Source organism: Moschus berezovskii, chromosome 16 (genome assembly GCF_049115385.1).
Source record: "Moschus berezovskii isolate FMDL1 chromosome 16, NW_MosBer_1.0, whole genome shotgun sequence".
Classification (NCBI taxonomy): Eukaryota; Metazoa; Chordata; class Mammalia; order Artiodactyla; family Moschidae; genus Moschus; species Moschus berezovskii.
Window position 1 is genome coordinate 15,760,565 of NC_142475.1, and position 13,451 is coordinate 15,774,015.

A 13,451-nucleotide genomic window follows, 5' to 3' on the forward strand; every position below is an offset into this window, starting at 1 on the left:
TGGGCTACAGTCCATGGGGTTGCAAAAGAGTTGGACACGACTTAGCAACTAAACAACAACAAGCAAGCAGATCTATAAATGAATGCTCCTACATTTAAATGAGACGGTTCATGCAAAACACTTATAGTACACAAAAGAAGTAGATATTTAATGAATCTTGGCTATTTTTAAAGTAAGCAAAATTAGCAAAGAATCAAAGAATTAATAGAGGTTTTTTTTTTTTGTTACATGTGTATGTGAGTGTATTTCTTATTTCTTATGTTTTAGTATTACCTCTTAGGAATGAAGTTAATCATAGAAATAATAATTTTATTATTAATAACAGGGCTTTCCATGTCTCAAAGTGCTTGTATCAATTATCCAATTTGACCCTTAAAATAGTCTTCTATATTTGTCAGCACATTGGCTTAGAGAAGTTAAGTAATACGTTGGCCACACAGTTGATAGCAGAAGTTGAATCCAGCTTTCAGCCCCTGAGAGTGAGTTTATTTTATATCCTTTGATGTTGAACTAGTTTACCGCTTTTAGTAATGTTCAGTTGATCTTGGGTTTTCTAAGAATATAATCAAATCACTGGCACATATTGATACTTCTATTTCTTTCTTTCCTATAGCTGTGACTTTCATTGATTTTTCTCCTAATCCTCACTGGCAGTGCTTGTAGCACAGTACTACAGAGAAACTTGTCTTACCTTTTCGTACATTTGTCAGCAGTGCTCATGTTATTCCCTCTGTTTGCTATCCTCCAAATGCTTGGAAGTGGTCCATGCCTGTCCTATTCAGCTGTCACAACTAATTCAAATGGTATTTGTGCTACAGAAAATCCTCTCTAAGCTTTCTAACTAGAGTAATCTCTCTTTATTCTAAACCAGTGGTTCTCAACCAAAGGCAATTTTGTCTGCCCTCCGCCCCCCAAGGGAGATTCAACAATGTCTGAAGTTATTTTTGGTTGTCATAACTGGGGCAGAGTGTGCTACTGGCAGCTAATGGGTAAAGGCCAAAAGGGATGCTGCTAAACACACTACAATGCACAGGACATCCCCCTACGATGAATTATCCAACCTGAAATGTTAGCAGTGCTGAGGGTGAGAAACTCTGTTCTAAACTAACAGTTCAGGCATTATAATACATATTATTTTCTGCTTTTAAAAATGCATTTTTGTATACATTTGATCATTGACCATATTACTTGAAGGCAGGGGTTCTGTCTTAATCATCGTTTTATCACAAGGGTTCATAATAATTGGCAAGACTTCCTCTATATCCATCTGTATTACTTCATTAAATACTTTATATTTATTTAAACATTAATCAGCCATTAATTACAAAAGATGACATACCTAAGATTAAACGACTTAAAGTTTCCATAAGACTTTTGATAAATGAGAAACATAACGTAGGGCCTAATTGCTTTAATCTATAAAACTCAGGAATCGCTCATTCTTATTTCTCATTCCATACAACATCCCCAAATGAGGCCATAACCATAGTACAAAAAAAGAGTATAGAAAAATAATGTATTTGAAAAGCCACAATTCACATATGAATGCATTTGGAAAAACATTTTAACCATGAAAATTTGACAGTGTTGACTAAAAAACTCTACTAGTAGAATCAAATCAAGGGGGAAAAAGAAAAAGTGAAAACTCCTTCAAGACACTAGGCTCAAGGGAAACATGATCAGGGAAACAAATGTTCAACATACCAACACTGGTGTCACATTTAAACTCAAACAGCTTTTTTTTTAAATATGATCTCCTTGGAACTGAGTAGACATGGCTTTATTTAAAGTGCCTAAAGTCTCATACTCATTATCATATGTCGGCAGTAATTCAGACAGGATTTTGTCAAGGAAGAAAATATGAATTTTTATAATTCTTCTCACCAGTGATATTTCCAACAAGAGGTAGAAGATACAATCAATATGTGATGGCTTTGCCGTGCAGCAGAAACATTTTTTACAGCCAGTAAGGTTACTGTGATTTTTCATTAATAGCTGTATTTCCAAATTAAAAAAAATTTTTTTTTGGCTATACTGCACGGCTTGTGAGATCTTAAGTTTCCTGACCAGGGATTGAACCCATAACCTTAGCAGTGAGTACATGGAGTCCTCACCACTGGATTGCCAGGGAATTCCCTCTAAATAAAAATCTGAAGATCAATATTCTATGTTACTTTTGGAAAAGGCTAACGAAAAATTAGGTAGTTAATTGGTACATCTAATTTTTGGATATGGTTTTCATTTTCATGCAGTCCCTTCATGCAACAATCTATCAAATATGTCCTTTGAAGTGGAATACTCTATTAGGTAACACAGATGTTTTCTTGGATTTTATTACATTCATAAAATTTTCATAACATTCACAATAGTAATAATACTGTACAATAATGATCTGCTGTGGTCAATAGCTTGGGCAGCGGCCACAAAGAAGATACACATATTTCATGTCAAAGAGCAGATGGCAATTCCAAGGCAGAATAATGTTCGCCTCTAGATGACACTATATCCATTTAAGTAATTTGTTCCTTGCTTTTAAAGCACATATCTTTAATGGATAGGATTAGTTATTTCCTCATCAAACAGAGCTTTAATTATCTGAATTAAATAATTACTTACCTAGTAAATCCGAGGCTCTCAAATTTTCTCTCAGAAACATAACAGAAATAATAGCACTACCTAGAAAGAAAATGGCCATTAGAGGTGCTTCCAAATATAAAACCACGTATTATCCACACCATTTGAAAGGAGTTAAGTAGTCTCAGGTCTGACTAGCTGTGTCCTGGTCAGAGACACCCGGTGACTGGCCGTGGAAACGGCCTCTGTCCCCCTCATGGCTGAGGATTCACGGAAATGGGCCTGCTTTATAACGAGCCTACAGCAGCGACCGGGATGGTGCAGGTATACAATGAGGGCTTAATAAAGGTTGACTGAATGACTAAATGCCTGAGTGAAAAGAAAAGAAAGAAAGAGGGAGGAAGGAAGGAGGAATGTAGAGACAGAAGGGAAGGAAAAAAGAAAGGACAAAAAAAACATAACCCTTAACTTCATATCTCAAACTGACACAGGCTTCCCCTCATCTCCTCCCACAATCCCTCTTCCCAGGATACCTCCATTGAGCACCAGGACCCCAGGGCTCCTCCTGGTCTCCCCTCTCCTTCACACGACACATCCAACAGCCTACTGGGTCAGTTAGGTTGGGATTTCAGTCTCTCAAGTCCACCCCTGCCTCTTCATTCCCTCTGTCCCAATTCCGGCCAGCTTCACCTCAGGCTCAGACGGTGGTAACAGCTCCCCTCTGGAGCCTCCCATTTCACCACCCCTTCCCCACAGCACTAGAGGCATCTTTCTAAAAGGCAAATCAAATGCAAATCCACAGCTTAAAACCTCTTAATGGCTTCCTGTCAGAGGACAAAGGCCAAACTACTAAGCATAACGCTCAAAGACAGCCACGATTTTACTCCTGACAACTTCCTTGCCGTGTTTGCTCTTCATCTCTTCCACTGTCACTAAATTAATCATAATCCCCAGAAGCACCCCTGAGTTTCATGCTAAAGGACTTTTCTACAAGCGGTTCCCTGTGCATCTCTGCCTCCATCTTTTAACCCAACTCTAGACTCAAGCATCACCTCTGGATTCTCCCAGACTGAGCTGACCTCTCCACCCGTATGTGTCATTACCCCTCATATAGCTTTCTCACTACATAAGACTTTTTTTTTGGCCTGTTTTCTGCAAAAGATATTTAGGCTCTTTTATTCTAAGATATGTCTTTTAAAAAACTATTTATTCGGCTGTGTTGGGTCTTGCCCTGTAGTGAGTGCGATCTTAGTTCCCTGACCAGGGATTGAACTCACAACCCCTGCATTGGAAAGCAGATTCTTAACTACTGGGCCTGAGATATGTCTTATGAGATAGGACCTGGAAGTCCTGAGATATGTCTTACTTTTTGAAGATCTCTTGTATGTAGTTAGAGTGTGTGTGTTAGTTGCTCAGTCGTGTCCAACTCTTTGGGACCCCATGGACTATAGCCCACCAGGCTCCTCCTTCCGTGGAATTCTCCAGGCATGAATATTGGAGTGGGTTGCCATTCCCTTCTCCAGGGGATCTTCCTTACCCAGGGATTGAACCCAGGGCTCCTAAATTAAAGGCGGATTCTTAACCATCTGAGCCACCAGGAAAGCCCCAGGAGTTAGTACCCAGCACATAAATAAAAGGGTTGGTGGGATCTCCTGCATTTGTCGACCCTTGTGATGTTTAGAACCCTCTTTCCCATTACTGATGCTAATGAACCCTCAACCTTACACCTGAACCATGACCTACTAAGATGTATGGGGTAAGTTGAATCTGAGTTGTTCCTCCTCTGGAATCATGAGAAAATGGGAACATCCAAATTTGCAATAATAGAAACACAAAAAACAAAACTTCACAACATTTAAAATTTTTTAAAAACCATTGGCTGAACTTTTTGTTTTCTTAAAAATACAGAAAGAAAAATCACCATAAAATAATATTATCATATAGAAAAAAAACCACAGTTAATATACTTGTGTGTTTACTTCCCTTTTGTTGATATCAAATCATAATGCAAAATTTATTTTCTCAGTTACTGTACTAAAAACAATTTGCCATATCATTAAAAATTCTTCATAGATGTAATTTTAATGAGTCTGAATTATAATCCACCAAATCAGTTACATTTGAATGTAACTCTGTCTGGTGTTGGGGTTTCCCTAGTGGCTCAGATGGTAAAGAATCTGCTTGCGATACAGGAGACCTGGGTTCAGTCCCTGGGTCAGGATGACCCTCTGGAGAAGTGAATGGCAACCCACTCCAGTATTCTTGCCTAGAGAATTCTATGGGCAAAGGAGCCTGGAAGGCTACAGTCCATGGCATCACAAAGAGTTGGAAATGACTGAGCGACTAACACACACACGTATCTGGTATTCTGGCAACTGATTTAAAATAAAAGCACAAATCCACACCAGAAACCTTCATTCAAGATGAGCTGGGATCCCATATGCTTCCTCCATCTTTTTCTCAACCTAGCTCTCTCTCATCCGAGGGAGACACATTCTTGCAGAGCTTTCCTGGGCAGGTTATTTATAGAAACAGAGGTTTCACACAAAATAAACAGAGCATGGGAAACATCCACCAAGCATGAGTTTGATTGTGTGGCATGGCCGCTCTCGGAAGAAAAGTTATGACAAACCTAGACAGCATATTAAAAAGCAGAGACATCACTTTCCCGACAAAGGTCTGTATAGTCAAAGCTGTGGTTTTTCCAGTAGTCATGTATGGATGTGAGAGCTGGACCATAAAGAAGGCTGAGTGCTGAGGAATCAATGCTTTTGAACTGTTGTGCTGGAGAAGACTCTTGTGAGTCCCTTGGGCAGTAAGGAGATCAAACCCGTCCATCCTAAAGGAAATCAACCCTGAATGTTCATTGGAAGACCTGATGCTGAAGCTGAAGCTCCACTACTTTGGCCACATGATGCAAAGAGCTGACTCACTGGAAAAGACCCTGAAATTGGAAAAGACTGAGGGCAGGAGGAGAAGGGGATGACAGAGGATGAGATGGCTGAGTGGCATCACTGACTCAATGGACATGAGTTTGAGCAAACTCCTGGAGATAATGAAGGACAGGGAAGCCTGGTGTGCTGCAGTCCATGGGATCGCAAAGAGTTGGACACAACTTAGCAGGAACAACAACATTGGCTTTAGAACATTAAAGCAATATTTTCTACAGAGAAATTAATGTATAGATACATAGCTCATTGCATTAAGAACTGAGTTTGGGACTAGCATAAAAATGTATGAAAATTTTCTATTTCAGATTTGGACCAAATAATTCAGGGAAACTAATTTCATATTTTAGAGCATTAGAAAAGGTATAAAAAAAATCAAGATCTCACTCCCAACTCCCATTACTGAAGTCCTGTGTATATATACACAAGCAGCCCTTTCCAAGCAGCCCTTCTCCAGGGGATCTTCTCAACCCAAAATCAAACCAGGGTCTCCTGCATTGCCTGTGGATTCTTTACCAGCTAAGCTACCAGGAAAGCCCTTCCAAGCAGAGGGAGATGGATTAACAATAGGTAACAATAAAAAAATAATAGGTAAAGTATCATTACACTAACACATACTAAATGCATTCCATTATAACAATCCTTGAGAAGTCTGTTTCACAGTGAAGGATTCCATCAAGAAGGGAGACACTGCTTACATGGAATAAGGAGATTTTAGATCTAGCAGGAGATACAGAGATAATCTACTCTAGGTTCTAACCTTTACAGTTGGGAAACTGAGGTCCAAAGGTCTCATATTTATTGATCTGTTCATTTAACAAACATTTATATTATAGCACAGCTGGAACCAGCACCCATATTTCCTTGTCCCACTTCAGAGCACTTTCTAGCATATTACACTCCAATTCCTTCCTTAGAGTAAGAAAGGCATCGTTTTCCTTCTCATTGCTAAGCCACAGTTTGAGAAATAATGTCACTTTCAGAAGGAAGACAGAAGAACACTATGTAGTAGACAATTTCATTGCTAAAAGCAAAAAGGACATGATTGGTAACAATAAACTTGAAATATCCTATATATATCAAATTATATCAATTGCCATAAAATAGTTATCAGAGTCTCATGAAACACAAATACACTACTTTTACTTTCTGAAAGAATTTATGTGCCTGATGTATTTTCCGTAAGTTTTGAGAGAACATGTAATTTGCTACAAAATTTTAGCTAAGATAAGGGAATGAGATTTTTAAAAATTTATCTAGCAAAGAAAGTAATGAAAAAGAACATTCTATTAAGATACATCTACTTATAACTAATTTATCTTGCAAAACATGATTAAAATGAGATCTGTGTTGAGCAAAAAGACAGTTTCTGAGCAACAGCTAATAACATGATTTCTAAGAACAGCAGTAAATTTTAATTTTATTTATTTTTAATTGGAGGATGATTGCTTTATAATGTTATGTTGGTTTCTGCCATACAACAAGAATCAGTCATAATTATATATACACACCCTCCCCTCTTGAGTCACCCTCCCCACTCCCATCCCACCCCTTCAGGTTGTCAAGAACAGTAGTAAATTTTTTAAATGAGAAAAAAATTAGCAAACTGAACTGTTCCCATATACATCTGCAGTCAGAGATCTGTCAAACTCAGCCCTGTCTAGTTGTGGCTATAACAATAACCTTGCCTTCTAAATATGTACAAGGAGGAGGAAGCTAGTATGCTTTTATTTCTACAGTAAAAATTAATATTTAAAAATAGAGCATCTTAAGATTAATAGTTTAAAAAGCATTGAAACAGATAATACTGGTAACTGAACAGATTTTTAGTAAGTATGATTAAACTAAAGTTACTATGGAGCCCTAACTTCAGCACTGACAGTTTTATGTACATTTTTGACTAAAGGCATCGTTGAGCAGAGGCTCATAAATCCTTTTCCATGCTGGCTTTCACAGGTCATGCTTCTACACAGAGAATGCTCCCAGACACAGGCCTACACAGAGTGCTCCTGGGCATAGGAGTTAATTCATGGCATGGTGAATACAGTGACTCCAGAGGCACTGTGGACCACAATGATTAAATGCATTAAAAAAAAAAGGAAGCCTATGAAAGATAACACACCCAAATTCAAATAGTGGTTACGTACGAATCATGGGAAAAAATACAGTGGGAATACTAGGTAAGAGAAGAGGACAAAAAAGTGTCTTCTAGTATTTTCTTTGGTGCAAAAGAGTGCTCCCATGGTGCCATTTATTAACGTATTCACACAGCCTTGATCATAATACTTCATGGTCCGGAGAATCAATGACAGTTATAATGGACTGACTGCTATTGGGAAGTCATCTGTACGCTTTTTGGTGATGAAACGTCACCTGGCTTGCAGGCAGAATGGAAATGATCTCCTGTCAGGGCTGTGTACAAGGGTGAGATACATGGACATTCTGACTTGGATTTCCAGATGAAAACAGACAGAGGCCAAGCCAAGATCCCCGTGGCTTCAGATGCACCAGGTGTAAGTATGAGGAGCTGTCTCCCAAGTGTAGACATGTTTCAGTTTGTAGCATGATGATAAACATGCACATTTTACTTAAATTCTCTCCTCCAACACAAACGATAATTTTTTTTTTTATTAAGGGTTTAAAAACACAAACGAGGCTTCAGTAACTATTCAAATGTGTTATGGTATGGCTGTTTTTTCCTTCACATTTATTTACTTTTCTCCACTTTTTTACCCTTTTATGACCACTGCTATAAAGATAGATTTAACCCAAAGTTTTAAAAAATCAATTACACTTTATTTAAATGTGAGTATGTATATGACATTCTTATCTGATTCAGCTGGAAAGGAAAAATCTTTGGTTCCAGGTTCGTAAACCCAAATGCCTACAGGGGCCAGTTGGGTAATCCTCTAAAAAAGAAGGAACAATGAGGGCGGTGGGCTGTGTTGATTGGGGGCTGTGGGCCTGTGGTGACCTAGTGTACACAAGATCAATGAAAGGTGGTAGCCAGAACTCAGTCCTACCCAACTTCAAGTCCAGTGTTACCAGATCTGATTCTTTAAGACAAAAATCCAGTTTTTGTGCATCACTGTCCAATTTTTAAACATGGGAAATTAATTTGTATTCTTAAAAAGCATTCTTTGAGCCAAACAAACTTAGCAGAAGCCAGATCTGGTCTACAGGCCACCCATTTGTAAACTCTGATCTAGTCCGCAAATGAAAATTCCATCAGCTCTCCTGCCTAGATATTCAATTTATTGTTTAACCTCTATAATCCGAAGAGAAACCAGGGTATATGTTTATAATACAGGAAAGAAGAACACAAAGTACTAAAGAAAACACTCTTTTATAAAAAAAGATTCCATGACATGAAAAGAACATATTTATACAATAATGCTACAAACAGTTCCTCACATGTAAATATCTGGCTTGTGGTTTCTGACCACTTAAAATAGCAACTTTATTGTACTGCTAAAAAGCAAACCACAAAAGCACTTTCATGTCAGTCACAATCAAAATACTTGGGCATGTTGAGGGCACTCACAGGCTCAAGCAACTCTAACCGTTTTGAGGTACTGACTTCTCCAAAAGGATCACTCCTCTTTAGTTGCAGAATTGGAGGAGAAAAGTATGTCAATTACAACGAATTCCAAGGAATTAGGATTCAAAAATCTGAGGATGTGACACTCTGAAAAATGTTTCTTGACAGAGAAAAAAGTTGTCCCAGCACCTATATTGGCAGGAATGAAAGTATCCAATAATTCATGTTAGTAAAAAAAATTGCTAGAGGGTGTGGGGAAAAAGGAACCTTCCTACACCATTGGTGGGAAGGTAAATTGGTACAGCCACTATGGAGAACAGTATGGAAGTTCCTTAAAAAACTAAAAATAGAATTACCATATGATCTGGAATTCCACTCCTGAGCATACATCCAGACAAAACTGTAATTCAAAGAGATACACGCACCCCTAAATTCATAGCAGCACTATTTACCACAGTCAAGACACACAAGCAACCTAAATGTCCACTGACAGACGAGTTGAGAGGTGAGTGGATAAAGAAGGTGTGGTGCATATAGACGATGGAATATTACTCCGCCATGAAAAGAATGACATAATGCCACTTGCAGCAACAGAGGCGGACCTAGAGATTTTCATATTAAGTGACGCAAGGCAGACAAATATTGTGTTATCACTTATTTGTGGAATCTAAGAAAATGATACAAATGAATTTATTCACAACACAGGAAGAAACTCACAGACAGAAAATAAACTTATGGTTACCCTCTAGATGTAAATATAAAATAGGTAAACAATAAGGACCTTCTGTATAGTACAGGGAGATACACTCAATATTTTTATAACACTCTATGATGGGAAAGAGTCTGAAAAACACGCACACATCTATAACTAAATCACTTTGCTGTATACATGAAACTGACACAATATTGTAAGTTAACTACACCTCGATTTTTAAAAAAAGAGAAAAAATTGCTCTTGTCCTTTATTGAAGATAATGAAATTATAAGTAACATGCATAATTTCAAATGAGGAAAGTCACCTGGATTAAGAACAAACATCTTTTCCACATTTTTCTTGATATACATTAGTGATTAAATTGAATGAAAGGACTCCAAAAATATAAAAAATACTATCACTGACAGGATTAACTCTGTATTATACATGTAATAGCGCAATATATCATCATCAGCAATTTCTTTAGAACTACTCTGTGGTGTTTTCAAAAAGTAAGGATGGGTGGAAAAGATGTTTCAAATAAAGGTTTTTGGGGTTTTAGGAATGCTTTCAGCTGAGAGTGCATGAGCAGACATAAAATGAGGACTTCGGGGATTTATTCCACACATTTTATTTAGGCAGGTTTTTGGGACAAATATGCTAAGGCAGACAACCCAGCAAGCCACCGAGAAAAGGGATATTTTCCGCATATTTTCAGTGTAAAAACAAGCATCCGTGTAAAGTGCCACCATCACCGGCAGCCCATGAGCCCTGACAACCTCACTCAGGCTGGCACCAAGCACAGGCCATTAAAGGACAGAGAATCCACCGCATCGAGCTTTGTGGGATACTACAGGTCACTCGCTCATGGGCCTGTTTGTGTTTTCCTTCATTTGTTTCTAATAAAAATCTTGGAGACCAAAGTTACTGCTTGAGATGACTTCTCTGGAATTCCAAAAGGCCTCACCAGGGTTTTCTGGCTGCGCTATGACCATTGTTTAATGGAATACAGACACATTGCAGCTTACAGCTTCATAACGGCACACAGAAATACATGAAACAACGTACATTTCCACATCATGAATTTCAATTTGAACAAAAGCCAGCATGTTAGGGAAAATGCGCGATGGAAAAGACTTACCAGTCATCTGCTTCATTCTCGCCTCATTTTCTCAGTGCAGTTCAGATCTCCAGCCTTAATTCAAATTAGCCGAGTCACAGGGTGACTATTTCTCTTAGGAAATGATCCCAGGGCCAAGGAGACCTCACTGCTATTAATTTTATCATTCCATATAAAATTCCAAGTGTTTGATCTCATATAATTCATCGTGAATTTAATCTACTTAGTACTCACTTCTATTCATCAGGGCAGTAATTAAGTAAAATAACAAGGTTGTATGTCTCATATAGTACCCGACATGGTGGATGCTCATTCAGCATTAGTTTCCTACCTTTAACTATTTCTAAACTGTTACCTGAAATTAATTTGGAAAAAGGTGATCTATTTTCTGAACTCTAATTACTTTCAATCAATACACTCAGAGGTATAGAACTGAAAAATGTCCACCATGTTTTACTTCTCCCACCCTTCCTGCCTCCGCAACAACATCCATTCATATCCCACTCCCTAGCTACTCCTAGACAAGTCAATTTTACACTGAGAGAAGTCTACCATGAACCTCCTTCATCTTCTGTGGCTTCAACTCTTCAGTTTATTGATAACTTTATTATTTTCACTCATCTCTTAATGTTTATGCATAGCATAGATCACCATCAGGGGATAAACAGAAAAAAGAAAACATGAAATGTAAGGGCACACTTTGTATTAATAGATGCACAAATAATCTAACTCAATCCCCCACAGGACAGGCTTATAAACCTGTATTTACAGAAGTGAGTATTCACAAGTTCTTTGCAATAAATGTTTAACCATTGCACTTCATCAGGAATTGAAAACTTTTAAATAACACCTTGGAGAAGGAAATGGCAACCCACTCCAGTATTCTTGCCTGGAGAATCCCATGGACAGAGGAGCCTGGTGGGCTACAGTTTATGGGATTGCAAAGAGTCGGACATGGCTGAAGTGAGAGCACACACAAACACCACCCTAGAACAGAACAGAGCACTTCTCTTTCAATATTCTAGAACAGGACATCCTAGAACACTCCATCCTCACTTTATCAAAATTCAAATTCAAACCAAGTCTGTGAGGCTGTATTGTATGATCTCTTGTATCATGCTGTCCTGAAAAATCAGACAGCTGGCAACATGACACATAGTCCCAATCTCCCGGTCTCAGCTGAATGGCCAAGATGAACATCAAACAGGTCATTCTGAGCATGATGAGAGCTGCCAAAGGGGAAGCAAGGGTCAGAGCTTCTTCATGCAGTTGAACAGGCTGTGCACTGCACAAAGACACTACATTTGAGGGAGCACCACCCACATCTCAGATCATGGTGCTTCGTATGCTTCTCAGGACAATTTTCTGACAGATGGCATGACAGTATCCTGCTCCAATCACATTATTGTATCAAGATAATCTGCAGACCAAAACAAAGTATCATGAGAAAGGCTGCCTTTTTCTAATTCACAAAAGGGCACCAAATAGATGAGAGGAGGGCCCATGCAGGGTGCTAAGGGAGCAGAGAAGAAGCTGGTTTAATTTAGTACAGAAGCAAAAAAAGGCCTCCTGGGGAAGAGGGACAGGAAAGATTAGCAGCAGTTTAAAATTTTATTATAAACTGCACAGAATATCCAACTTATTTCTCTTTATTGGATTTCTGGTGTAATAAATAGTTTCTCAGAAAAACACTTTCTCAAATTGCAGTTAGATCTGAATGTCTCTCTGAAGTTAATTAGCAAGTGAACAAAAGTGCTCTGAAGCCAGAGCAAGAAGACAGAAAGCTGCACGCACATTTCAGACTGTTTTCCCTTAGACAAAATTCTGTGTCTGTTTTTTATATGTATTTTGTTTTGCTAGGTTATTTGGAAATTCTGGTATTTTCCAACACATTTTGGTGGGGAATATGTGGAGGAGTCAAAAGATAATTGCTGCTTAATGGCTGAACAAATGAGCTGTGAGGAGCCTACCCTTCTTTTCCCTGAGAATTAATTAATCACTGGAGGACTGATGCTGAAGCTGAAGCTCCAATACTTCGGTCACCTGACGTGAACAACTGACTCATTGGAAAAGACTCTGATGCTGGGAAAGATTGAGGGGAGGAGGTGTAGGGGGCAAAGGAGGATGAGATGGTTGGATGGCATCGCTGGCTCAGTAAACATGAGTTTGAGCAAACTCTGGGAGATAGTGAAGGACAGGGAAGCCTGGTGTGCTTCAGTCCATGGGGTTGCAAAGAGTCGGACACGACTTTAAAGACTGAACAATGAACAACAACAGTGGTAAGGACAATAAAAGGCATTTCTTGAAGTGGTTCATTCACTTTTGAGAATTTAACAACCGGCCATCTTCAGAAGCATGGAAGTAAACTCCCTTATAAAGAATAATGTACAGGGTTTCTAGTTAATTAAAAATATAAATCACAGTGACAATGGCTAGAGTTGTCACCATGTCAAACACTGCACTATGTGTCCAACACTGTTCTTAACTACCTGTGTTTACTCAGTTCTTCCCCATGACAACTTCTGAGGGAAGAACTGTTTTTATTCCCATTTTACAGATGATGGAACTGAGGCA

At 38.6% G+C, this 13,451-nt stretch overlaps 1 protein-coding gene across 2 annotated transcripts in view; it reads right to left on the reverse strand.

Annotated features, from left to right (window-relative positions):
* NIPAL2 (NIPA like domain containing 2) overlaps positions 1-13,451 on the reverse strand; it is a 90,186-nt gene that overhangs the window by 46,642 nt on the left and 30,093 nt on the right. For both annotated transcript variants that reach the window (XM_088844685.1, XM_055431635.2), the window contains exon 4: positions 2,617-2,676. In XM_088844685.1, the coding sequence (XP_088700811.1) occupies positions 2,617-2,676 (60 nt within the window). The remainder of the gene's footprint in view (positions 1-2,616; positions 2,677-13,451) is intronic.